This window comes from Anolis sagrei, chromosome X, assembly GCF_037176765.1.
Source record: "Anolis sagrei isolate rAnoSag1 chromosome X, rAnoSag1.mat, whole genome shotgun sequence".
In the NCBI taxonomy this organism is placed as follows: Eukaryota; Metazoa; Chordata; class Lepidosauria; order Squamata; family Dactyloidae; genus Anolis; species Anolis sagrei.
Window position 1 is genome coordinate 30,749,627 of NC_090034.1, and position 25,257 is coordinate 30,774,883.

At 48.5% G+C, this 25,257-nt stretch overlaps 2 protein-coding genes across 5 annotated transcripts in view; one reads left to right on the top strand and one right to left on the bottom strand.

Annotated features, from left to right (window-relative positions):
- Positions 1–22: 22 nt before the first annotated feature.
- On the bottom strand, positions 23–25,254 carry ACAD10 (acyl-CoA dehydrogenase family member 10). Of its 4 annotated transcripts, none has more exons than XM_060786059.2 (21): positions 25,161–25,254; positions 24,314–24,515; positions 20,930–21,078; positions 13,231–13,425; positions 12,361–12,519; positions 11,712–11,871; positions 11,451–11,592; positions 11,223–11,291; positions 10,625–10,806; positions 8,838–8,988; positions 6,170–6,315; positions 5,211–5,384; positions 4,723–5,096; positions 4,279–4,419; positions 3,782–3,919; positions 3,316–3,406; positions 2,758–2,916; positions 2,093–2,265; positions 1,841–1,984; positions 1,163–1,240; positions 23–906 (listed from the first exon to the last, which is right to left on the bottom strand). In XM_060786059.2, exons 2-21 carry the CDS (start codon positions 24,498–24,500, stop codon positions 772–774), a joined length of 3,147 nt encoding a protein of 1,048 aa, XP_060642042.2. In that variant the 5' UTR covers positions 24,501–24,515; positions 25,161–25,254; the 3' UTR covers positions 23–771. The 4 variants fall into 4 exon arrangements, with proteins under 4 accessions (XP_060642042.2, XP_060642040.2, XP_060642043.2 ...); XM_060786057.2 differs by having other exon boundaries at positions 25,144–25,253; XM_060786060.2 differs by lacking the exon at positions 4,279–4,419 and having other exon boundaries at positions 25,144–25,253.
- BRAP (BRCA1 associated protein) overlaps positions 126–25,257 on the top strand; it is a 39,520-nt gene continuing 14,388 nt past the window's right edge. The window contains exon 1 of the mRNA XM_067473082.1: positions 126–318. Coding sequence (XP_067329183.1) covers positions 126–318 — 193 coding nt within the window. The remainder of the gene's footprint in view (positions 319–25,257) is intronic.

The following is a 25,257-nucleotide window of genomic DNA, read 5'->3' on the forward strand; positions in this document are numbered from 1 at the left end:
ATTGAAGACAAGAAACACAGGCAAGGGTCACTTTATGTTTATTGCCTTGTTTATGTAACAGTGTCATACAACAGTTCAAAAGCAGTCTCTTAGCTGTAATTCCCATTCTTTTTTGCAGTAAGCAAATGAAGTGCTACCGCCCCAACAACAGCAGCAGCAAACCTGCTGGTGCTGCCAGTCAGGGCGAGCGGGCCTTTAACCTCGACAAAGCAGAGAGAGCCCCTACAACCGCCTTTTTTCCTTACCCACCATCCAGATGCCCAAAGCAGAGCCAATGCAAGGGCCTTCTTCCCATAAAGGAGTCGAGACACTGCAAAGGTAATAGAGGATTTTCTGATACTCAAAGCTTTCCCAAGAAAAATTAAGGCACGTCCCTACTGTATTGATTGATACACAGAGGGTCCGGTAGTGGATGAACCTGAGACTGTATAAGGCCTCTTGCCCAGCATGAGGCCTGAAATGGTGTGGCCCACCTCCGCCCATAATCAGCTGTGGTGTCCTAGAGCAGGCATCCTCAAACTGTGGCCCTCCAGCTGTTTGCGCCTAAAATTCCCAGAATTTCTGACAATTGACCAAGCTCGTTAGGGCTTCTGGGAGTTGGAGGCCCAAATAGCTGGAGGGCCACAGTTTGAGGATGCCTGTTCTGGAGGAATCAATAGCAATGTGGAACATTTGCTATACACACAAACACAAATATTGGTTCATTTAGCTCCTAGACATCATTTCTGTGCATTTTTCAACTGCAGTTGCTGGGAACACACTGTGACCCAGCTAACGCTTCAGTTCCATTTTAGCGATGGCTTCCCTGTGTACTTCGTCGGGGCCGTCAGCCAGGCGCAGGGCCCTTGCCCAGGCAAAGGAGAGTGCCAGGGGTTGGTCGTTGCTGAGTCCTGCTGCTCCAAAGGCCTGTTGGGGGAAAACACACCCCATATATAGAGGAAAAGTTGGAGGATCCAAGCTAAAAACAGCTATGTGTTTGAATAGTTTACATTTTAACTTGCTTTACAACTTTTGAATTTTGTGAACTTTTGATAATATGCTTTTTTTTTGAAGTGGTTGTAAAACACTTTGGAGTCCTGAACAGGGGGGAAAGGCAGAATAGAGATGAATAGGACAATAATGATCTGGAGAGAGGCAATAGGCCAGACTTAGAAACACTCACCTGCATCGCTCGGTCGATGACCCGCAAAGCCATGTTTGGAGCCACTACTTTGATCATGGCAATCTCAAGAGCTGCTCCCTGGGCAGAGGTGAGATAAAACCAAATGGCAGGATGCAGGCAAAGTCTTCCCAGGGTTTTTCAAATGCATGTAAAGAGGGGAACCCAACCGGCCTTCCAAAATGGGTTTTATGCCACCTCATGTGCCGGTATGTTTAATTTAGAAAAGATGCTACTTTCAAGATACTTGAGAGATAAATGGGAAAACGAATGCAGGTGCATAGTGTGATCATCCCTTTAGCACCTTTTGAGGGGAAAACAGGGCCCACCTGCCATTCCTGCTTTCCCACAGTGGGATCTGGTGCCGGGGTGGAAGTGGGGAAAATCAGAAATGTGAAATGAATACTAAAAATGATGGCTATCACTTTTGCTTACCTGGAGTGGGGGAAGCTGTCTCACTTTCACTGTTTTAAAAAAATGTGTACAAAAAACCTTCAGTGCTACCTTGGGAGCCTCTCTTGCCTGGATCTGACTCCACGGCTGAGAGAGAGGTTTGAACAGTCCAGACTTGAAGCCCCTCTCCTGTGTGCAAGGCAGAAACTCCCTGTGCCCACTGCACCCAGGTGTCAGGCTGCTCCCCCCCCCCCCCAAATTAGGAAATTTTATTTTCAGAGTAATAACCTTATTCCCAACTGTATCCATGAGGTGGGCTGCTTTGAGGACCAGGAGACGGGCCTGTTCAATCTCAATGCGTGACTCAGCAACACCTGCCCGGATGGTGCCTTGTTCTGCCAGTGGCTTTCCGAAGGCTACTCGGAAGGAAACCTGCCGACAAGAACAGAAATGTGGAATGTGCCGAATAAGAGAGCTCTCGTGGACTAAAAGGCAGGTGCAATAAGATTTCTAAAGTCAGTCCCAAGATCCCTGACTCACCCGCTCCTTCATGAGAGCCAGTGCTCTTTCCGCAAAGCCAATTAGCCGCATGCAGTGGTGTATCCTTCCTGGGCCCAGCCTCCCTTGGGCAATTTCAAAGCCCCGGCCTGGTCCCAACAGGAGGTTCTCTTTGGGGATACGGACGTTCTCAAAGGTGATCTCTCCATGGCCAGCTAGAGAGGGGAACATATAGACTTTTGCTTACCTGGTGTTCCCTATGCTTCCAGGACTGCAACATCAGTTATCTGCTTCCTGATGCCCCAGAGGCACCATAAGCTGAACTTGGGAGCCTCTGCAGGCAAGGATGGTGCTTCAGCTGCCGAGGTACAGTTCCTACCCTCTGGAAGGGATTTTAGCAGCTCTTAACCTTGTCCCAGAGCCTTCTCATCACTTGGAACCCACAACATATAGAGACTCTTTTTTGTGACAGAAGGTTTATGAGCCCACGCAAGGCTGTTTAACACCAACTTTTCAGTGGAATGAACTGCAACCATGTAGAACCTCATCTTTCCAGAAGAGGCCTAGTTTCAGATGTGACTGGCAACCAAGGAAAGAACCTTTGTAAAGGTAAATCTCTTTCCCCTTTGAGAGATCTGCAGATCACCCCCACTTCGTCCCCTGCACTCTGTTTTCAGCAAACCCTTGAAGCAAATGCCTGGTGTCACCTGGGGCATCTTCCAAGCCAAAGACGGTAAGTGGCCTGATGACGGTGATACCAGGTGTGTCCATGGAAACCAGCAGCATCGATTGTTGCTTGTGCCTTGGGGCTGTGGGGTCAGTCTTGCCCATAAAGACACACAGCTGGCAACGAGGATCCAGGGCACCTGTCAATAAAAGAGATGTGAATATAGCGTACTCAATTCAGGAACTGTTACACTACACTCTGGTTGTTGATGACCCTTTGTCATCTCTTTTCAACTTGCACAGTTGGACCATGGCACTGGAGAAGCTTCAAAGTAAAAGGAAAGCCAGGTCTTGGAGAAGTAACCTTTTGGACAATGGCAGATCCAGAACTATCAACCAATATGGTAATCTCGCACTGTGACTCCCATAATCCTTCACCCCCTAGCCATGTCGGCAAGAGCTGAATTGTGTTCTAATGACTTCTCAAAGGGCACCAATTTTCCCCACCACAGTCTTAGCAAATTCATCTGTCCTTTCACCACATCTTGCATCATAGCATTCCAGCTGCAGCAAGGCAAACTGTAGGATTGGTAACACACCTGAAATCCACCACTTCCGCCCATTGAGGACATAGGCATCTCGCTCCTCAACGATGGAAGCCTCAATGTTGGTGGCATCTGAAGAAGCAACCTGAGAAAAACAACACACTCGAATTTAGAAGAAAGTTGGGGCAATGTTTCCAGAACAGCACATCCCATTTAAAACACTCAACTATGTTCAATACAGATTTATCTTTCCGTCTCCCGGTTTATGATCAGCAGGGAGAACAAAGTGAAAATTTGAAGTAGATGCTGGATGCGGACAGTGGCAATTGCAAGATGACACAAGTACCAGTTTAGTTCCTTTCCCCTAATTCCTGGAGTGGTATTGTTGTTATAAGGATGGACATGGGAGGAAGAGAGACATATATGCTTCAATTCCACCCAAGACAGTGTGACTAATCCATCAAGGCTTCTGCTCACGCCTTGAGAAGATGCCAACCTTCCTTGGCCTGGGGGCACTGACCTGTGGTTCTGTCATGGCAAAACAGGAGCGGATCTTGCCATCCAGCAGAGGCTTCAGCCAATGTGCCTTCTGCTCTTCTGTTCCATAGCGGAGCAGGACTTCCATATTGCCGGTGTCTGGGGCAGAACAATTAAATACCTGGAGAAGGAGTGAAGTGCTGGTTAGCAACCATGGGAAAAGAGGAGAGAGGGGGAGCCCTTGGGCCTTTAATCCCACTCAATATGGTCAATGGCTTTCCAGGCAGGGAATATCCTCTCTCCTCTGCTGCTCCTCAGTAACAGGCTAAATGGACAAAGTCTGTGAGGCACAAAGAAGGAAGAATCCTGGTTCCAAGGGAGCTGTTCTTTTCAGTGTCACAACTACCAGAGGGAGAAGAAGGGAAACTCTCATTCTCAGTCTATAGGCCTGAGGCTGTAGGATGGTCAATCAGACACCCCCAAGAGGGAGGGCTGCAAGGAGTTTCTGAATTGGCCCAGGTTGAGCCTCTAGGCAGCTACCTCAGGAGCATAAAGTGAAGTCCCCATCAGTTCACACAGGTGGGCATACTCCATGTTGCTTAGGCCAGCTCCATATTTCATTTCAGGGTCACTCTCCAGTGGCAGAAATAGGTTCCAGAGGCCCTCAGCCTTTGCTTTCTCCTGAGGACAAGAAGTGGGGAAGGGGAGATAAGGCAACAAACCTGAATGCAGTAAAAAAAAGGTGTGGTGTCAAGCAAAGGACCACACAGCAGGTTCTGTGACTCCAGAGGACTTGAACCTCAATCTTCCAAGACTCCCAACCACGATGCCACACAGCTCTTTGAAACCAAATGAAACTAGACTGGTAAGGAAACAGTCTCCTAAAACTATCTCTGGTTATCTATGTACACCTTGATAGCCCTATATTATCCTCAGCCAGAAAATCAGGCTTTGTTTGTGCCGTACTGAGGGAAGAGGACTTGCCTTGAGCTCTTCTAGGAGCGGGTGAGGTGTCCACCTCTCTGGGGAAACCTGGTAGTTGCGCAGCAGCTGCTCAGCTGGGTAGATGTGGGCATCCAAGAACTGCTTCAGCTTGTGGTGCAGCTGCTGGACCCGGCTGGGGAGGCCATCCAGAGAGACAATCAGCTGGGAGCTAGGAGTGGAAGCCACCCTGGAATAGTGTCTCCTTGGGAGTTGCCTCGGATCAGCCCAGGTACTGAATGGCCTGGCAGAAGGCACAGAGGATGGGAGTTCCTTGAAGACCCTGAAGCCTTCTTTGGTAGCGAAGTCCCAGGCGAGGTCTGCCATGAATTCCGCTTGCTTCCCACTGCTCTCGGCAGTGGCAGAGCTGGCCTGGCCTTCAGGAAACAAACAAACGTGGTCCAACTGCTGTCTCACACCCTGGCAAACAATGAGAGGAAGGCCCTATGACCAAGTCCAAAGACTGGGGCCAAATCATTTTGTCCTCTCACCTGTGAGGGAGCGTTTGTACACCCCTTGAAGGATGGCGGCAATTCTAAAAAAGGAGAACGCCACGTAGAAGTTCCAGTTCTCAACAGGAGGGATGCCCATCTGGTCACAATACAGCTGGACGTAAGCCTCTGCTGAGGGAATGCCCAACTGGTGCACATCATAGTCTCTTAAACCTGCCAATGGGTGAAGAGGGGACAGACAAGGCAGGAGCAAGAAGCTGAGCCAAGAGGAGGACTCAGGTCTCCCCATGGCCTTTCCAGCCCAGCCTACACTGGCAGCAACATCCAAGGCTCTTGATAAGTTTGCTATGGAATTGGCCAGGAAGACTCAGCCTCCAGAGGAGGGGAAAGTCAGCCACATGAACTTCAGAGATAACTGATGTTGCAGGTTAGCTTGAACAGCCTTTTTCTAGCAGGGAATAAATACCATCTCCTGTCTGATCTTGAATGCTTAGCAGGGCCAGTACATGGGAGATCGCTAATGCATGCCAGTTGCTGTGGGCTGTATTTTAGGGGATTTCTTGGCTATGGATGTCCTAGCAAATTCATGGAGCCGCTCGGTATAAGCCGACTGGCAACTTGAAGCCACATAGGCACTCTATATGGGTGTATCTGATAAGCAGGAGAGAAGGTTTGCAGGAGGAGCAGCTGGCCCTGCACTTGTCCAGTCTCACTGCTTTCTGCTTCCCTTAAATGTCTCCCCCTGCTGGCTATCCTGTAAATCTCTGTCCTGGTGGATCAGAGCAAGATAGAAGAGCAATCCACCTCATGATACATCCCCGCATCCACCACTGACTCTGAATCTTCTCTTCCAACTCTAAGGAGGGGGGGGGGGGGCAGTGCTGTTGGTTGCTCTGCAGAACTCAACTACCTTTCCTAAGCAATACCTGAATTCCCACCCCAGCTGTTTCATCTAAACGGATGAGTAGTCCTCTCCCCACTAAAGAATGCACACATACCCTTTAAGATGCTAAAGTGAGAAGGCAAATAATAAGCCACACAGTTATAGGCCACATCTGAAAGAGGGTTGCCCAAGGTGGACAGCTCCCAGTCAAGCACAGCCACAACCTCAGGCTTCTCTGGATGGAAGATCAGGTTATCCAGCCTGCAAAAGGAAGCAATAGGAAGATGCAAATAAGTCTTCACAGGTGCTACTTTGCAAATGGGGGAATACTGGAAATGGCCCAATACCATCCTCTTAAAAAATACAGGCATACCTCAGCAAAGAGAGTCTCTGACAGGAAATTATATATATATATATATATATATATATAAAAACATATATATATAAACTAGCTGTGCCCTGCCACGCGTTGCTGTGGCCTATAGTAAGCATTTTCAAAGTAGAGGTAGATATCTGAACTATTATGAAAGAGAGGTACCTACCTATTCCTTCCCCCTTTTTCTTCCCCTTCCCCTTTCTCTCCTTTCTTCCTTCTCTACCTCTTTCTTTCATTCCTTCTTTCGCTCTTTGGTTTCATCCTTCCTTCTCTCTTTCCTTCCTTCCCTCCCCTTCTCTACTTCTTTGTCTCCTTTCTTCCCTCCCTGTTTCCTTCCTTCTTTCCCTTTTTATTTCCTTTTCTCCTTCCTTCCTTCTTTATCTCTTTCCTGCCTTTCCTTTCCTTTTCCTTTCCTTTCCTATTTTCTCTTTTTCCTTCTTTCGGTACCTCTTTCCTTCCTTCCTTCCTTCCTTCCTTCCTGTCTGTTCTCCCCCAATACCATAGTAGAGTCCCTTCTAACTCTATTCTATGAGTCTATTTAATATAGTAATATGTAGTAGCAACATTACATTATATAATAGTATATATAAAAATAATATATAATATATATATGTATTATATAGAAATATATATAATAGTAATATATGAAGTATTGTTATATATATGTGTGTGTGTGTGTATATCACCAACCAGTGATCCAACATCCATCCATATATGTATGTGTGTGCATGCACGCGTGCGCGTGTGTGCATGTGTCTACACTGCCATATAATTCAGTCCGAAGTAAATAATCTGGATTTTACATGGCAGTGTGGAAGGGTTGACTTTGGGTGCATCTACTCTGTAGATTTAATAAAGGAGAATGAAGCTGGTGAGGGGAGGAGAAAATCTATTTTCTGTCGTTTTGAAAGTGGTTTTTGGCATATGTAAGCATGAGTCCCCTTTCAGGGGGAGAAGGGCAGGGTGTAAATATAGGAAATAAATCTATATAAATAAAAATGTAATGTTCGTTTGTGGGATTAACAGAACTCAAAAACCACTGGACACCTAACAACCCAATGTATGTCCTTCACTAAAAAAAAATTGATTTTGTCATTTGGGAGTTGTAGTTGCTGGGATTTATAGTTTACCTGTAATCAAAGAACATTCTGACCACCACCAACAATGGAATTGAACCAAACTGGGCACACAGTTCTCCCATGACCAACAGAAAATACTGGAAGGGTTTGGTGGGCAGTGTCCTTTGGTTTTAGAGTTGTAGTTCACCTACATCCAAAGATCACTGTGGACTCAAATGTTAGATCTGGACCAAACTTGGCACGAATATTCCATATGCCCAAATGTGAACACTGGTGGAGTATGGGGGAAATAGAATCTTGACATTTGGGAGTTGTAGTTGCTGGGATTTGTAGTTCACCTACAATCACAGAGCATTCTGAACCCCATCAACGATAGAATTGGGCCAAACCTTTTCAGAGCGGCACCCATCGCTTGTTCTCGGCTGGGAATGGAGCAGGAGGTGCCTCGTGGCCACGGAGCGCAGAGAGCACAGAAGATCCCTGATGGCGAAGAGGGGGGTGTGCGCTCTTGGCGGCGGAGGCGGCACCGGGTGGGCGTGGCCAGGCAACGCTGGCTTCCCTGGTGGCTTCCCGGGAGGCTACTCCCTCCCACACGGGAGGGAAGAAAGGAAGAAGGAAAGGAAGGGGGGGAAGGAGGGAGGGGAAGGGAGGGAAGGAAGGAAGGGGAAGGGGAGAGAAAGGGGGAAGGGTAAGGAAGGGAGAATCCTGGCCCGGCGTGACCCTGGCTGAAGCCACTCCGGGGGGAGAGAAACGCCGCTGACGCAAGTGGCGAGGGGCTTTGCACGAGGCCTGGCCAGGCCACGCGGGCCGCATCTGGCCGCGGTGAGGGAGGAAGCTAGGTGTCGCTTGTTGTGCCAGTTCTATTTGTATGGCTGTGCGTGTGCACGCGCTTGGCTCTCAGTGCTGTAATGGCTGCTCTTCCCTTGTGTGGATTTTTGGGGTTTCTGCTGTTTCTCTGGGGGTTTTTTTGAGTGGAGGACATAAATTGGACTGTTAGGTGTCTTGTGTCCAAATTTGGTGTCAATTCCCCCAGTGGTTTTTGAGTTCTGATGGTAGCACAAACGAACATTACATTTTTATTTATATAGATGCTTTTTATGGTTTCTCAGACATGCCCTCCCCATCCTCTGTCCAGCTGGAAAACATTTTTAGCAGCATCAGCATTGGCAGGAGGGTGAAAGAGAGTAGGAGAAATGGCTATCAGGGATGGGCTGAGTAAGCCTGAGCTGAAAACAGCAGGATTCCACTCTAGCTAAACCTACTGTAGCCATACATATCTGTCTACAAAAGGCAACATTGCCAAGGCTGGGATGCTTCCTGTCTGGTACCTGAAGTCACCATGCACAACAGAGAGACGCTCGCTAGCTGGCATGTGGGACGGGAGCCATTCAATGAGCCTCTCCATGGCTGGGATTGAGTGTGTCTCTGCAGCACGGTATTGCTTGCTCCACGTTTGGACTTGCCGCTGGATGTAGTTACCTGAAACAGTGATTTCAAGTCATTCAAAATAAATAGCCCTGCTTCAGCCAAGAAGGCTCCCACAGCAGCTCATAACAATTAGAAACAAAACAGTTCCTGCCTGTGGCCTGAAATATAAAGGCATGCCACAAGAGAAAAAAGTATTGGGAGGAAGAAGGAAAAGGAAACTCAGGCACCATAGCAGACTCCATCTGTCAACATCCAACCAAGCTGGAGGACTAGTCCTCTCCCTTGCATGCTGTTTTCTCTTCAGCGAATACAGGTATAAAAAATTCCCTTATGTGGAAGTATACTGGGAAGCCAGTCTACAGCAACCATATCAATATTAGAAAGCTATATATTAAAACATGGCTCAAAGAAATACTGGTAGTTTTGTTGTACCTTCATCTAACCTTGTTTAGGTACAGGGTGAGGCAGCATAACTTCCTTTTTTAAAATGTGCCCCATTCAGTCGGAGCACTAGCGGTTTCGTTCGAGAGGCGGGAGTATAATTTATTTATTTATTTATTTGATGCATTTATTAACCGCCATTCTCAGCCCTTTAGGGCGACTCATGGCGGTGTACACACACACAGTATAATGTTTTGTCCTGACACAGTTCAGTCGCCATCATGCATTGGAACAGTGAGGAGCGTGCTTTTGCTGTTGAGGCCTACTTTTCGTGCGGATTTGGAGTGGCTGGCCCGCGCTCCAGATGGGGCCCCTTGTGATTTTTTTCTATGGGGTTTTTTGAAATCCCGTGTTTATGTGAACCGTCCAAGGACCCTACAAGATTTGAAGACCAACATCCAGGAAGAAATTGCCAACATAACGCCTGCTATGCTGACAGGAGTCATGACAAACGCCAGAAATCGGTTTACTCAGTGTATGGAGAATGGAGAATGGGTGACGTCACCTATTTAATTTGATCTTCAAAACTACGTAAAACAAAACTTTAGGTATGTGCCTACATTATAAAAAAATAAAAAATTCTGATTCATACAATGGGTTTTATTAAGTTTTGAAAGAAGGAAGTTATGCTGCCTCACCCTGTATAAGCATTTTGCACTGTGAATTGGCTGGATTTTGAAATCTGATGAGAATTTTCTTTGCCAGCACCTTTAGAGTTACCGGTGAATTACCCCCTAAATTATTTATGCATTTGTGCCTCCTTTCCAATTCCCACACTATGAGACTGAGTAAAACCTAATCTTTGAGAACAATATGTTTCAGATCTATCAGTCTGGAATGGAATAAGCACACTTTAGGGAGAGCAAGTCCTCGAAGTCCCTGGAAGCAAGTTACTTCTCCAAGCTCTGAGAGCAGTCTAGTCAAGGACAACCTTGGCCGCTGTTTCATAAGGCAGGCTGCCAGGTTTGGGGTCCCAATCTAGCCTTGGTCCTGATGCCTTTGTCCCAGTTCAGAGATAAATCACCTCAAGCAGCAGAAAAAACTGGAAGGTCAGCATGAAAGGCAATTCAGAGGAAGAGAGCTTTCTGCAATCTGAGATATTTTGGGACTGAAGCTCTCATTAGTCCTAGCCAGCAGAGTCAGTGGCGAAGCCCAATGGGAGCTGAAGTCCAGGAATATTGAGAAGGCCATATATGCCCCACCTCAGCAGCAGGGAGCAGCACTATAGCTCTGAGAATGCATGTACCATGTTTCCCATAATCCTCAAGGCCAGCCACTTGGATGTCTACGCTGTGGATCTTACAGAGGACCCTGTTCATGGCGGTATAAATCTCCATCCGCTGCCTGGCTTCCAGTCCTGGAAGGGAAGGATCCTTGAAGATCCGCCCGGCGCAGTGCTCCATTAGGTAGAATGGGGTGCCAATGATGCTGGGGTGATACAAGAACACAGCTATGAAGCTCTAACCTTTTAAGAACATTTGAAAACCCCTGCCTCCTGTATGAGCCTGGTGAGGATGTGAGAGAGGGCCTAGACTATGGAAATCATAGCTTAATTCCCCACCCCCCTCCCCGGGCTGTTTTTTCCCTGCCAGACCTTTCTATTTAAACAGGTCTCCAGCTTTTAACTGGTTGGGGTTACGGGACATACAATGGGTATGCTTTTTTAACTGTCCTGCTGCATATTGTTTTAGCATGGTTGTTTTTAAATTTACATCGCAAGCTGCTTTGACTCCCATTTTGAGAGAAAAGCGAGATAGAAATAAATCAAATAAATAGTAATTTCCAGGGGAAATCCCACTCTGCCTTCGCTCTGCTCTTAAAGACACATGGACACAGACATTCACCTTGGATCTTCACATAAGGCTAGGACTTCGGGAACCGGAACGCTGGCCTGAGCCATGGCCTTCAAAACCCTGGAGGAGGAGGAGTAGAGAATTAAGAAAGGAAGGATTTTCTGGAAGCACTTACATTTGTCAAAACCAGGGAAGGTGACATGTTCCACAGGGCACCCCAAAATGACTGTTCTCCTGTATAGCTGGAAATAACACCCAAAGTGTTGTGGAATCCTTCACCTGAACTCTCTCTCGACAGCATGAGCGGAAGGTAGCAGCTTGCCCGGGGGCTTTTTCCTTAAGACAAAGCGATGATCGCCATACTTGATGTAGTATGTTGGATTGGACTGCCCATGACTGAACTGTCGGAGCACCAGAGAGTCTAAAAGTTGGAGGCCAAGCAATCAGTAAGCAAGAGTGGTTTTATCTTCACAACAATCTTGAAAATGAGCCTAGACTTCAAAACAAAACAAAAAAAAGTGGAAATATACACTCTTGTACCTTTTGCATGAGTCCCCAAGATGCTTTCAAGGTAGTCTTGGAGAGGCTCCTTAGGAATCTCCATGGTAGGCCTCACAGAAGATGTATAAGGAATTGAGGACCGCAAGGGGAAACCCAAATGTGTTTCTAATTCTTCTATCGCTGTGTTTGTGTCTTCAACCTGAGACAAGGGCAGGGGTCAAGGAAAAGCTGTGGGAATGAATGGGCTCCAAGGGAATGCAGTGGTTCCCAACCTGTGCTCTGTGGACTACCAGTGGTCCGCAAAAACTAAGATATGGTCCACAGCCTCACTGCTACTACACCGTTGCAATGAGAACAATTGGTCTCACAAAACCCTCTTACAGTGCCAAGGCTTATTAAATATGAGTAAGAAGATAGCGACTACTGGATGGTATATGTTCTGTATCAGAAACTAGAGCTGATGTGGTCTATCCAATGCTAATTTCTGAATCAGCACCCCAAATAACCAATCTGAATCTAAAGTTGACCAAAAATTGATTTGTAACACTTTTGGTACTAATATTGGAGAATGGTCCCTGGTCTAAGTGGTCCCTCGTAAAAAAAAAAAGGTTGGGAACCGCTGATTTAAAAACTGAACTATCAGTTGAACAGCAAAGCACTGACTGCCCAGCCCCACCCAACGTCTTACCTTTAGTGTTTTCATACCAAGCTGAGCAGCAGCTTTCAGATTCTGCCCAAGGTCATCCAAGAAAATGGACTCCCTGGCTTGGACCCCTAGTCGCTCCAAGCAAACTTTGTAGATACGGGGGTCTGGCTTACACACCCCTTCCCGGCAAGACTCGATTATCTGCAGGAGGAATAAAATGCAAAACACATGAAGACAGGTGCATGAAAGGATGCATTATCCCTCCCACTACCTTCATCGACATGTTCATCTCCTTGGAGCATTATGGAGATGCCCCAGCCGGCACAAAACACATAGTCCAGAGGAAGAATTGAGGAGATACATGCAACTTTCCTCTCAAGCACAGCTGACCCATTTAAATCAATTGAACTAGTTCAAATGGGGATTAAGACATCCCATTTATTTCATGGCCTGAGTCAGGTCCAACAACTTTTAAGATAGCACTCCCCAGCCTAGTGCCTTCCAGATGTGTTGGGCTGCATTCCCCATCATCCCCAGCCACCAGATAATTACAAAATCAACTGTAGGGATGGAAAATTTTATCCAGCTGATTAATTAACCTGCTCAAAACTTTTTGGAAAACAAAATGCATCCAGAGAGCCTGGCATCATTTTTAAAAAACTGAGTTTTAAAAACAGTACTTGCAAAACAGACCCCAACTTCAAAGTACTGCATCCCTTTCTGTCGCCAACAATAAAATACATCTTCTAAGATGCTAGCTCATAGGCGGGATCCACGCCAAAAAGAGTGCTTTGTTTATTCACATGGAAATCTGCCCAAACTTCATTGATTCAAACTTGCCTAAGTCAAAAATTTCCTTGATAACAGACCTCTCTAAAAAGAGGGAGTCTCTGTTACATACGGTAAACTTACCACATCAAACTGCTTTCTGTCCAGAGGGAGGAAACTTTCTCCGCTTGGCAAATAGAAATTGTTACTCAGGACGGCCGTTTTGAGACCTTCAGCTCTGATACACTTTATCGCTTCCGTCATCACTGGGAGCTGGACTGCATTCTGGCTGCTAGTAAATTCGGAAAAGAAGGATTCGACAGGAACAGAGGAATTGGCCTATGGGGAAAAAGGCAAAAACTGACAGTCTGTAAGGAAAGGGTTCTTTGCTGTGGGATCAGTCTTATTTTGAAAGAACACCTCAAGACACGCAGGGACTGAAGATACCATACATCTTTATTGTTCGGAATACAAAAGTTTGGCATTACTGCCTGTCTATATGGGGCCTTAGCTACAATACCATAAATCACCCAAGAGCCCTGGTGCCTAGTGCTTGCCCTTTCCCACATACCAGAGCCCACCTTCTCCCACCTCAGGGCAATGGACTTTTATGGCCAGTTCATGTATTCTTGGAGCATCCTGTCCTCCCTTTTGGCCATAGGCCATGTGCTTTATGTTACTACTGGGTGGGGCTGATAGTTTCCTGTCATAGTCACTGTGAATCATACATTTGGTATCTCTGCGCCTGCGCAGTACAGCTTTCGGAACCTTCTAGAAAATAAAATAACATTTTAGGCCCTAGCTAGCCCCGCCCATCTCCCCTGAGTATATATAGCCCATGGGCGGGGCTAGCCGACAGTTCTCTTTTCCGCGCTATTTGGCAGCAGCTTGAGAACCTCTCTCCCTTGCGAGCTTCATCTATTCAAACTTTAGGCTTTCGACTGAACTGTTTTTTGGACTAAGGTATTCGCTTTGTGATTTGGACTCTATTTTCCACCTCGTTACTTGACCCGGACTGCCTGACCACCCTTGATTCTCTCCTATATTGACCCGGACCGCTCGACTATGCTCCCGCCCTGTCGCCATGTCTACCACCTCCTTCAAGAGGTGCTCTAACTGCCACAACACCCTCCCTGACACTGATGGGCACTCATTGTGTTTGGCATACTTGGGAGAGGGTCACCTCACCCAGTCTTGCTCGGTCTGCTTGGCCTTCACCCCGCAGACCAGGAAGAACAGGGAGTTGAGCCTCAAAGCAGCGCTTTATGAGAGAGCCCTCCTAACTCAGGGCCCCTCGGGGCAAGCGACTCCTCTGGTGGGGCCTTCCTTGCCCTTTCTGGGCTGAGCCGAAGATTTGGCCAAAAAGAAATCAAAAAGGCCAAAGGAGAAGGGCCTACAAGATGGCCTCCGGACAGCTCCAGCAATAAAAGCGGCTCCCAAAAAGGCGGGAAGCTCCTCTGCCGCTTCTGCTCCTCCCCCCCTCCTGTCGGGGGCTCAGGGGGAACCGGCGCAACCCCTAGGGGCGATCAGCGTACCTACCGAGGGGGCGGATGCCACGCCGGCCTGGACGCCGAGGTCGGAGGAGCCCGTCTCTGGAAGCGTGCTGACTCCAACGATGCCCGTGTTATCTCCCCAGGATCGCGAGAGTCTCCACGATACCGCGCTCGGGGAGCCGATGCCTGCGATCCCTTCCGCGACGCCACCACTGGAACCGATCCCATCCGGCAGCCAGGCGTCTGGGGGCGTCTTCAACGCCCCTCCTACTGCCACCAATGCCCCTCTCATCGGGGCGGGCTCCCTGATACCAGCTACCTCTGACTTTCCATCGATCTCGGAGGCGATTCCCGGGGAAAGCCTTGGCCCGCCTTCGGTGCCTTTTGCGGCGCCTCTTTCTGCTTTCCACCAAGCCCAGCTGAGACCTCCACTCCACTTTTTTGCGGCACCACTCCAGCAAGCGGCCCAGAAGGTCCCGATCCCCATCTAGGAGGAGTAAAGGCTCTTGGCGTCGACGATACCGAGCTTCTCCAAGGAGTAGGCAGCGCGCCCGATCCTCCTCCTCTTCCGCTTCCTCGTCTTCTTCCTCCTCGTACTCCTCTGCCTACTCAAGACGTCAGCGGCAATCTCGCCTCTCCCGCTCTCCATCAGCTCAGTGGAGGGCCTATGGGCTGGGATTGATGCCTCCGCCAGGGTACTGGCAAATGGGGCCAACACGACAACTTATTTTTGTGCCAGCTCTGGTACCCTTTTCGATGCCAGCAGCCCCCCTCCCCCCGCCCTGGCAGGGCAGGGGACAGGGCCCGTTCATGCAGGATCAGCCCCTCCGACGTCAGCCATGCTTGTACTACCGACACCGCGGAGCTCAGGCGCTGCCTCTGCTGTGGACGGCCGCTTGCCTTCAGGAAGGGCATCTTGTGTTGACCTTACTGTGTGTCGCCCAAACGTGCCCATGGTGGGTACAACTTGTGCTGACCTGGGTTTGTGTAGTTCCTCCGCTGTGTTGACCTCTGTTGACCGAAGTTCGTGCCTTTCTGCTGGGACGGCCCCTGGTCAACCTCATCTGTCCTCGACCGCCACCCCGTTGGGGGCATCTGTGATGGACTTACCCAATGTTCCTAACCAGGACACCATTGAACTCAGAGACAGTGACACTAACTCCGAACCGCCCGATGTCCCACAAACTCTGGAGGGTGAGGACACTGTTACTAACTTACCTGCTGATTTCAATAAGTTTGCCGCCCTGGTGGACAGAATGATAAAAGCGTTGGATATTCCTGGCCCGAAGCCCCCCGAACATGTGGAGGACCCGATGTTCCCCTCGGATGAGCAAAATGTGGTTTCCTCCTCTGCCCTCCCCATACCTATTGAAGTTGGCTAAAGCGGTTGATATGTCACCTTCTGTGGTACCCGCCGTTCCGAGGCGCTTAGACTCTATGTTTAAAATTGATATTGCTAGTGCTAAATGGGTCTTGGCACCGCCCAAAGCTAACACTGTTGTGGCAGAAGTCACAAAGACTAAACGCCCGAAGAACTCTGTAACAACACCACCCGATAGAGAGGGTAGGAAGCTGGACACGTTAGGTAAAAAGGTCTATTTTTCCGCCAGCCTTTATACTCGCATGGCTCACTATGCGACTTACATGAGCAGTTACCAGACCTTCCTCTGGAACCGAATGTTGCCGTATATTGAGTCCTTGCCAGGAGATGATCAACTCCTTCCAAGAGCGTTGCAAACTGAGGCCCTAGCGTTGTCCAAACTACAAAAGGACTTCGTGAAACACATGGTGGAGACGGCTGGCAATCTGTTTGCCACCACTACCTCTATAAGGAGACGCATGGCTGCGAGCCTCCAACCTGTCGGAGGAAGGAAAGGTGCTAGCTGAGGACCCCCCCTTTCATGAAGAGGGCCTATTCAACTCCAATATTGACGACCCGCCTTAAACAAAAGCAGGACGTCAGACAATCTGCCTATAAGTTCGGTTACACATGGCAACCATACTCACAACCAAAGAGCAGGTGGCAATCGTCTTCCCCTTCCTACAAGAGACCCTTTGGCAGTTCCTTCCCTGGCCCCTTCAGGAGCAGGGCCAGTGGCGGTTCTAGATTCCAGGGAGGTCACCGAACCCCTTATTTTCAGAAAGCTAGGACACAACCCTTCCAGGGGAAAACCAAACCTCCAGGCGCCTCCAAGAAGCGCCTTTGATGTTCCCGAGTCGGACTCTGGGGACAGCCCGCTCCACCCACCGCATAATTTCCACGTTGAACCATCAGTTACGGTTCCTTTTCCCCATTGTTTAAATGTTCCAGATTCAGAGGACCCCTTTGGGCCATTGCCCTTCTTTAAGGACAGACTTGCTCCCTTCTATTCCGAATGGGCAAATATCACCTCAGATACTTGGGTCCTGTCTATTGTTTCCGGGGGATACTCTATCGAATTTGAAGACCTTCCTAGGGTTGGCCAGGTTCGGGACACCCCCTTCTCCCCGCAACTGATGCAGGAAATTGAGATGTTGTTACAAAAGGGTGCCATATCGCTTGTGGATCCCGCTATTGTTCCCCTTTGTTTCTTTTCGAGGTATTTTCTGGTTGTCAAACGCGGGGGTGGACTGCGTCCAATTCTGGATCTTCGGGCACTAAATAAACATATTAAGCCCAAAAGATTTCATATGGTGACTTGATTCAATAACCCCATTCCTATCTGAGGGAGTCTGGTTTGCGACCGTTGATCTCAAGGACGCATATTTCCACATCTCTATTGCCCCACGTCATCGCAGATTCCTCTCCTTTCGAGTTAGCAGTCAGACTTATTGTTTTAATATGTTACCCTTCGGTCTTTCCACTGCCCCACGGGTCTTCACCAAATGCATGGCCGTGGTCGCTGCGCACCTTAGGACTATGGGCGTTACAGTGTACAGGGGTACACCGTAACGCCCATATTGATGATTAGTTGATAGTCGTCAAATCTTGCCACTTGCTTCAAAAACATGTCTCCACGGTTTTGTCTCTTCTCCAGTCTCTGGGGCTCGTAGTCAACTGGGAGAAGTTGGTCTTGGTGCCGTCGCAGCATATCCAGTTCATCGGAGCGCTCCTGGATTCCGTTGCCGAGAGGGCCTTTCTCCTGGAGGACCGCTTTGCCAACTTCCACGACCTGGTCAAGCAAGCCACGGTGACATCCCAGTTGCCCGCCAAACAAATCCAAGTCTTGTTGGGGCACATGGCCTCGACCACATTGGTCATCCACTATTCCAGATTGCGTATGCGGCCACTCCAGTTCTGGTTCCTATCCAATTTCAACCCGTTGCTGGACAACCCTTCCACAAAGTTGTCCCCCCCCCCCTTGTGCGTCCGCTCCTCGCTCCAGTGCTGGATGGACCCAACATGGGCTTGCTCAGGGCTATCTTTTCACGTTCCTCACGCCACAAGAACGGTCACCACAAACTCCTCCCTCACGGGCTGGGGCGCTCATTCCCACGGGCTAGTGGCTTATGGTACCTGGTCAAATTTATTTATTTATTTATTTGGAGTGCTTCTACCCCGCCCTTCTCAACCCCCTAGGGGGGACTCAGGGCGGCTTACAAAAACAGGCACAATTCGATGCCCAACAATTCACAAAGTACAATATACAAAATACAATATAACTACAACAGTTATAACTAGTCAAAGCTCGAAGGCACTCTTCACATAAACGCCCTAGAGCTTCTGGCCATAGAAAAGGCCTTGGTGGTCACAGGTCAGGTAATACATGTACTCACCAACAACACCACGGTGATGTACTACTTGAACAAACAGGGAGGGACACACTAACAGGTCCTCCTGACCCTGTCCATGAAGATATGGGATTGGTGTATATACAGGGGAATCCACCTACTAGTGACCCATGTGCCAGGAGAATCGAATCTTTTAGCGGACTCCCTGAGCCATTAGCGCACCACGAATGGTCCCTGAACCCGGAGGAAACTCAGAGACTATTCCTAGCGTGGGGGCCCCCAGAAGTGGATCTGTTCGCAACACGGTCCAATTCGAAGTGTCCCCTCTTTTGCGCAAGGAGGCATGCCTCACTACAGGACGGATGTCTGGGAGACGCCTTCCTTCACACATGGACGGGTCGGAAGACGTATGCCTTTCCTCCGTTCCCGCTTCCGTTGAGGGTCGTTGCAAAGGCTCAGAGGGACAACGCCCACTGCATATTGGTGACACCTTGGTGGCCGAGGCAATCGTGGTTCTACCCCCTGCGGCAGTTGGCGCAGGGAATTTTCATTCGCCTCCCGGCCAGGACAAACCTATTGACATCACAAAGAGGCCAAGTGTTGTACCCAGAGGTACACAAACTGAGACTGACTGCTTGGCGGATCCTGCCCGTCAATTAGTCCCGTTCTCAAGTTTGTCACATTCAGTGCTCAGTATTATCGAAGTGGCACATAGGACGTCTACCAGACGATCCTACCTTTAGAAATGGTCACGGTTTACTTCTTTCGCCAGGGCTCAAGGGGTGGACCCTGATACTACCTCTATCTCCTTGGTCTTAGACTTTCTAGTGTCCCTGTTGGATGCGGGTTTGTTATACCCATCATTAAAGTGTTACTTGGCCGCTATCTCGTGGTTTCGGAGAAAGTCTGGCCTGTCTTTGCAGATCCCTTGGTTAAAACCTTTTTGAGAGGGATTATGAATACCAGACCCCTGTAATCCAGGTTACTCCTTCATGGAGTTTAGAGCTTGTGCTGAATTATTTAATGAAACCCCCTTTTGAGCCCTTAGCATCTGCAAGCCTTTTTTGCCTCTCATGGAAGATGGCCTTTTTGGTCACTATCACGTCGGCTAGAAGGGCCAGCGAATTATGTGTCCTTAGAGCCGACCCACCATATCTCAAATTTCACAGAGATAAGGTAGTGTTGCGGACTGACATAGCATTTTTGCCGAAGGTTTCGACAAGGTTTCACGTTTCTCAAAATTTGATATTACCTTCTTTTTTCCAAAACCCTACTACATCTCTGGAAAAAAGTTTACATTTGCTCGACATCCGTAGGGCCCTTGCCTTTTATGTGGATAGGACGGCGTCTTTCAGGAAGTCCCCCAGATTATTTGTCAAATATCGCACTGACGCTTTAGGCTTTCCTGTTTCCTCTCAGAGGCTGTCCTCCTGGATCGTGTCTACAATACAGTTGTGTTATCGCCTCGCTGGCAAGGATTTACCTCTTCCTGTTAGAGGCCACTCTATGAGGTCGGTTTCCACTTCGGCGGCCTTCTGGAGGGACGTTCCCTTGGATGCTATCTGCTGTGCGGCCATTTGGTCATCGCCTCTTTCTTTTGTGGCCGACTACAAGTTGGATGTCGTCTCATGGAGGGACGCACAATTCGGAAGAGTGGTCCTTTTTTTCAGCGGTGGCATGACGCCCACCATCCAAGGTCAGTAGCTCGCTAATCTACGATTCACAGTGACTACGACAGGAAATTATAAGTTGCTTACCTGTAACTGTAGTTTCCTGAGTAGTCACCTGTGAATTTGTACATACCCGCCCATCCTCCCCTCGAGTTCATGCCACGCCTTCTGGCTGCTTTGCGGCGGAAGAGAACTGTCGGCTAGCCCCGCCCATGGGCTATATATACTCGGGGGAGATGGGCGGGGCTAGCTAGGGCCTAAAATGTTATTTTATTTTCTAGAAGGTTCCGAAAGCTGTACTGCGCAGGCGCTGAGATAACAAATGTACGAATTCACAGGTGACTACTCAGGAAACTACAGTTACAGGTAAGCAACTTATAATTGCACGGCATGATCATGACACAGTCAAACATTTTGTATGGAAGAGAAGATAATGTAGATGCTCCTCTTGGCAAGAACCCACCAAAAAACATGCTATATTTTTAACATACTGCATGATTTCCTAGTTGAGAATTGAACTGCTTTCTAGACGTGGCTAGAGTCCATCTTTGACCAGCCTGAGCCAACTTAGCCAGTGGTGAAGAATGCTGGGAGCTACTGTCCAACAATCTTGGGGAGCAATGCTCTTCCCACCCTGGCTCTAGCTGGGGAGAAAGAAGGACCAAATGTTCTGGAATGGGCATAAGATGAGTCTGAAAAAAGCCAGTGCAGTTAGAAAGCAAAAAAAGAAGAGCTCAACACCACTTAACTTCATCCGTTCAGCCTTGCCTGATTTACAAGGTTGTGCTGAAGCTAAATGAGGCTCCTTGGGGAAAAGAGTGGATGCACACATGATAAAGAAAGAGGCAGGCCCATAAGAGAATTGTGTTCTTTTTGGCCTCTCACTTCTTTTTTGCCATGTAATCTAATGGATTTCATACAAGAACCCCTCTGTCTAGGCCATGTTTATCTGAAAGAAACCAAGCTTACAATCCTGGAACACTGCTGTCCAAACTCCTGCAGAAACTCAGCCGGCCTCAGCTCCCCTCGCATGTACCTCATCCAGGGCCTGTTGCCCCCTCCCGAGATGAAGGCCTGCCTGATGGTCCCCGGGGGAACACCAAGCCGGAGCTCCCAGTCTAAAGAAAGAAAGGCAGAGTGGTCAGGAACCAACATAGGTCTCTCAAAAGGGGTACAGAGATGTGGAAGCAATCCAAAGTATGTCCTGTGTACTAATAGCACATACAATATCATCAAGTAGCATAGAAGCGACAAAACATACAAGACCAGCAGTGGGTTGTGATACTTGAAAATAGAATCTGCGGTTCCTCAGATGGCCAACCCTCATTCAGTCATCTCCTAACCTACGGATGGAACAAATTAAGAACTTTGGTCCAAAAGCAAGGTGCTGGCTGCTGGAGCTGATGAACAATTGTACTGCATCCTGTCAAATCCCCAAAATCTGGAGGAAAGCAAGAGTCATAGCCATCTTGAAACCAGGCAAAGACCGTAATGATCCAAAAAGCTATAGACCAATCTCCTTGTTATGCCATCTTTATAAAGTTCTGGAGAGACTTATTTTGCATAGAATTATGGAAAAAATAGACCCATGTCTGTTTCCACAGCAAGCTGGCTTCAGGAAAGGCAAAAACTGCACGTCACAAGTGTTGAACCTGACTCAGTACATAGAAAATGGCTTTGAAAGGCAGCAGATCACAGGAGCTGTCTTCATAGACCTGTCAGCGGCTTGTGATCTACAGAGACACTCGCTGGAACACCTCAGCTAGAGAGAGTCCAAAAGTGGCAGGCTCAAACCCACCGCATCCTCCTGAGAAAAATGTATAATACCACAAAGGATTACCACCTCATAGGAAATCTGTTACAAAACAGGAGCTTTTTTGTTGAGTTCCACGGCCAAAGAAGCAGATGCCGAAAACAGAAGAACAGCCTGCCTCAGGGCAGCGTGCTTGCTCCATCCATGTTCAACATTTACACAAATGACCAGCCATTGCCAGATGGGACAGAGAGTTTCATCTATGCTGATGATCGTGCCATTACCACTCAAGCAGGGAGCTTTGAGATGGTTGAACAGAAGCTCTTCGAAGCTCTATGTGCTCTTACTGCCTATTACAGGGAAAACCAGCTGATTCCTAATCCATCTAAAACACAGATCTGTGCTTTTCATCTTAAGAACAGACAAGCATCCCGAGCTCTGAGGATTACCTGGGAAGGAATCCCACTGGAGCATTGTAGCACACCCAGATACCTGGGAGTTACCCTGGACCGTGCTCTGACCTACAAGAAGCGCTGCCTGAATATCAAGCAAAAAGTGGGCACTAGAAACAATATCATACGAAAGCTGACTGGCACAACCTGGGGATCACAACTAGATACAGTGAAGACATCTGCCCTTGCGCTATGCTACTCTGCTGCTGAGTATACATGCCCAGTGTGGAACACATCTCACCACGTTAAACTATGGATGTGGTTCTTAATGAGACATGCCGCATTATCACGGGGTGTCTGCGCTCTACACCACTGGAGAAATTACACTGTTTAGTCGGTATTGCACCACCTGACATGGGCCGGGGAGTAGCAACCAATAGTGAAAGAACCAAGGCAGTGACATCTCTGGTCCATGCCCTGTTTGGGTATCAGCCAGCACGCCAACGCCTTAAATCAAGAAATAGTTTTCTAAGATTTACAGAGACACTCACTGGAACACCTCAGCTAGAGAGATTCCAAAAGTAGCAGGCTCAAACCCAGAACCTCAATCAATGGCTGGTACCAAATGAGAGACTCCCTCCTGGGCACACAGAAAACTGGGCGACTTGGAAGGCACTGAACAGACTGTGCTCTGGTACCACGAGATGCAGAGCTAACCTTAAGAAATGGGGCTACAAAGTGGAATCCACGACATGCGAGTGTGTAGAAGAGCAAACCACTGACCACCTACTGCAATGCAACCTGAGTCCTGCCACATGCACGATGGAGGACCTTCTTGCAGCAACACCAGAGGCACTCTAAGTGGCCAGCTACTGGTCAAAGGACATTTAATAGAATTCCAAGTCTGCAGACTTTGTGTTTTGTTTGTTTGTTTTTTAATGCAATACAACTGTTTTGGTTCGCTCCTGATACAATAATGGCTCCCCTCCCATTCTGAAGTGTAGGAAGGTTTCTCTCAAGGTTGTTAGTATGACATTGAAACCCAAATAGGTTGGTTTGCTTTGGTCCACTGAGGTCCCATCTACCCTGCCATATAAATCCAGGTTGTTCCTTTGAACTGGATTATACGGCAGTGTAGACTCATATAATCCATTTCAAAGTAGAGCACACTATGTAACCAAATTTGAAAAGTGTTCTGTTCCTGGTTTGAAATTGTTATTTCCCGTTTAATTGTGCGGTACTTAATTTGAAAGTACTTGTTCTATTCTAGAAATGTCATTGTTTTTGTGGCTGCCACAGTTTGTAATTTTCCTTAATAAAAATATGTAATTTTAATCCATTCAATGTGAAAAGGTGTTTTGGGGGTTTTTTTTTTTGGTTTTTTTTTTTGCAGTTTACCATGTTTTTGTGATAGAATCAGTTAAGAAATGACATTTATAACCCAGGAACAATGTGTAATCTGAGATCAGATACTGGATTATATGGCAGTATAGATCCAGCCTGATATGGAAAGGTCAAAGAGCAACCAAAATAAGGGAGAGCCATGCTGAAGAAAAGGTCCCTCCAAGACATTCTGAGCACTGTGATGCATTCTGCTGAGAAAGGATACCATATTGAACACCAGCGTGAAATACAAAGAACAAGCATGGCGGACATCACTTGAAAACAATGTTTGCTCTTAATTGATGAGCCTGCATGCCTGCCATTGACTTATTGCTCGGCTACATTGCCTCGGCGTGGTTTCAGAAGGCCTCTATGTATGGATGGCTTAACGGCTTGTTTGGACTTTGAATCAGCCCTCTAACCTTCCTCTTAACAGCAAGACTAAACCAATTCCTGATATCATGAGTTTGCATGCACTCAGGCACATGGGTTTTCTTTCCTCCTCGGGATTTCAGGTTATCAGGTGGGACTGTGGCTGGTGAAGTCAGAGAGCAATAAAAATGGAGAAACTACTGAATGGTGAAAGTGAAGCAATTAACACAGAGATTCTGCATTCCCCTTTGGGAGCTCGATAGTATTTGGCTGATCCAATGGAGAAAAGCCCCAGACAGGCCTTATATCCCAGGGTTGTTTTTGTTTTTTGCTTTAAACTGGATTATATGAGTCCCCACTGACAGATAATCTGGGATAAACAGAAAACCTGGGATCAGATCGTGGGATATAGGGCCTGCCTGGAAGGGCCCCCAGACTGTGGGCCAGACTCACCTGTGGCTAGCCTCAGTGGCGAAGGAAGGAGCACGCCCCCCATGTCGAAGATCACCGCTCTGTATGGACAGGAGGCCAAAGCCCGCCATGGAACCGGGTGGGGAGATATGTGCCATGGCCGCTGGAGGAGTCGCCATCTCCTGCGGTGGGGGCTGTAAAGGGCTTGGAAAAGCCTTCTCCCCGCCATGCTCCTGAGCTGTGTCTGCAGAGGAAGAGAGCAATGCTTGAGGGGTCTGGGCTGGGATCATGGGCCACCTCACCCTCTGGCCCAGGCCTTGGGTGGCCACCCTCTGTTGTCTCCCTCCCTCCCGCTGCTGCCCCTTCCAGGGACACTGCTTCTCAGCAGGAGGGACTTTGGACCTTGACTCAAGCCTCCTTGAGTTTCCTTGGCAACCTCAGCCGAGGCCCCCTAGTCTCTGAGCCTTTCTCTGAGGATCAGGGGGAACTACAGGCCTACAATGTGACTTGGAGTGGAGAATGGCCCAGGAAAGTCCGGCCCAGGAGAGGCTTGGTGAGAGGGGTGGGGGTTCCCAAGGCTCTGGGCCAGGAGAGGGGAGTCCCTCAAGAGATGCCAGGAGCCACAGATGCAGGCCAAACCTCAGGAGGAAATGCTGCTGGAACACATTGGTAACACAGCCCAGGAACCTCACCCCCGCCTCCCCCACAATACAGACTCCAGTTGCTTGGGGGGTCCCTAACCCTGAGCTTCCTTCCCCTTGCCCTGTCCTTATTCTGTGGGCCACAGGGCCAGATCAGCCCCGTTCGGAATCCAGGCACAGTTGAAGCCACCCTAGCCCCTAACACGTCTTGGAGGACAACTCCCATCGTGCCTCCGAGCTGGGCTAACCGCCACGCCGTCTGACTCCTTCGTTGGCGCTGAGGGATCCCCCTCGATTCCCCTTCCGCGATCCCCTGCTGGCACCAGTCGCAAGCCCCGCCCCCTC

Coding starts and splice junctions, on each gene's coding strand:
- ACAD10 (XM_060786059.2), bottom strand. CDS start 24,500: ATGGCGGGGAGAAGGCTTTTCCAAGCCCTTTACAGCCCCCACCGCAGG. Junction 12,520..13,230: donor ACAGAAAGCAGTTTGATGTG/GTAAGTTTACCG, acceptor TTCCTCCTGCAG/ATAATCGAGTCTTGCCGGGA. Junction 11,292..11,450: donor GCTGTCGAGAGAGAGTTCAG/GTGAAGGATTCC, acceptor CTCCTCCTCCAG/GGTTTTGAAGGCCATGGCTC.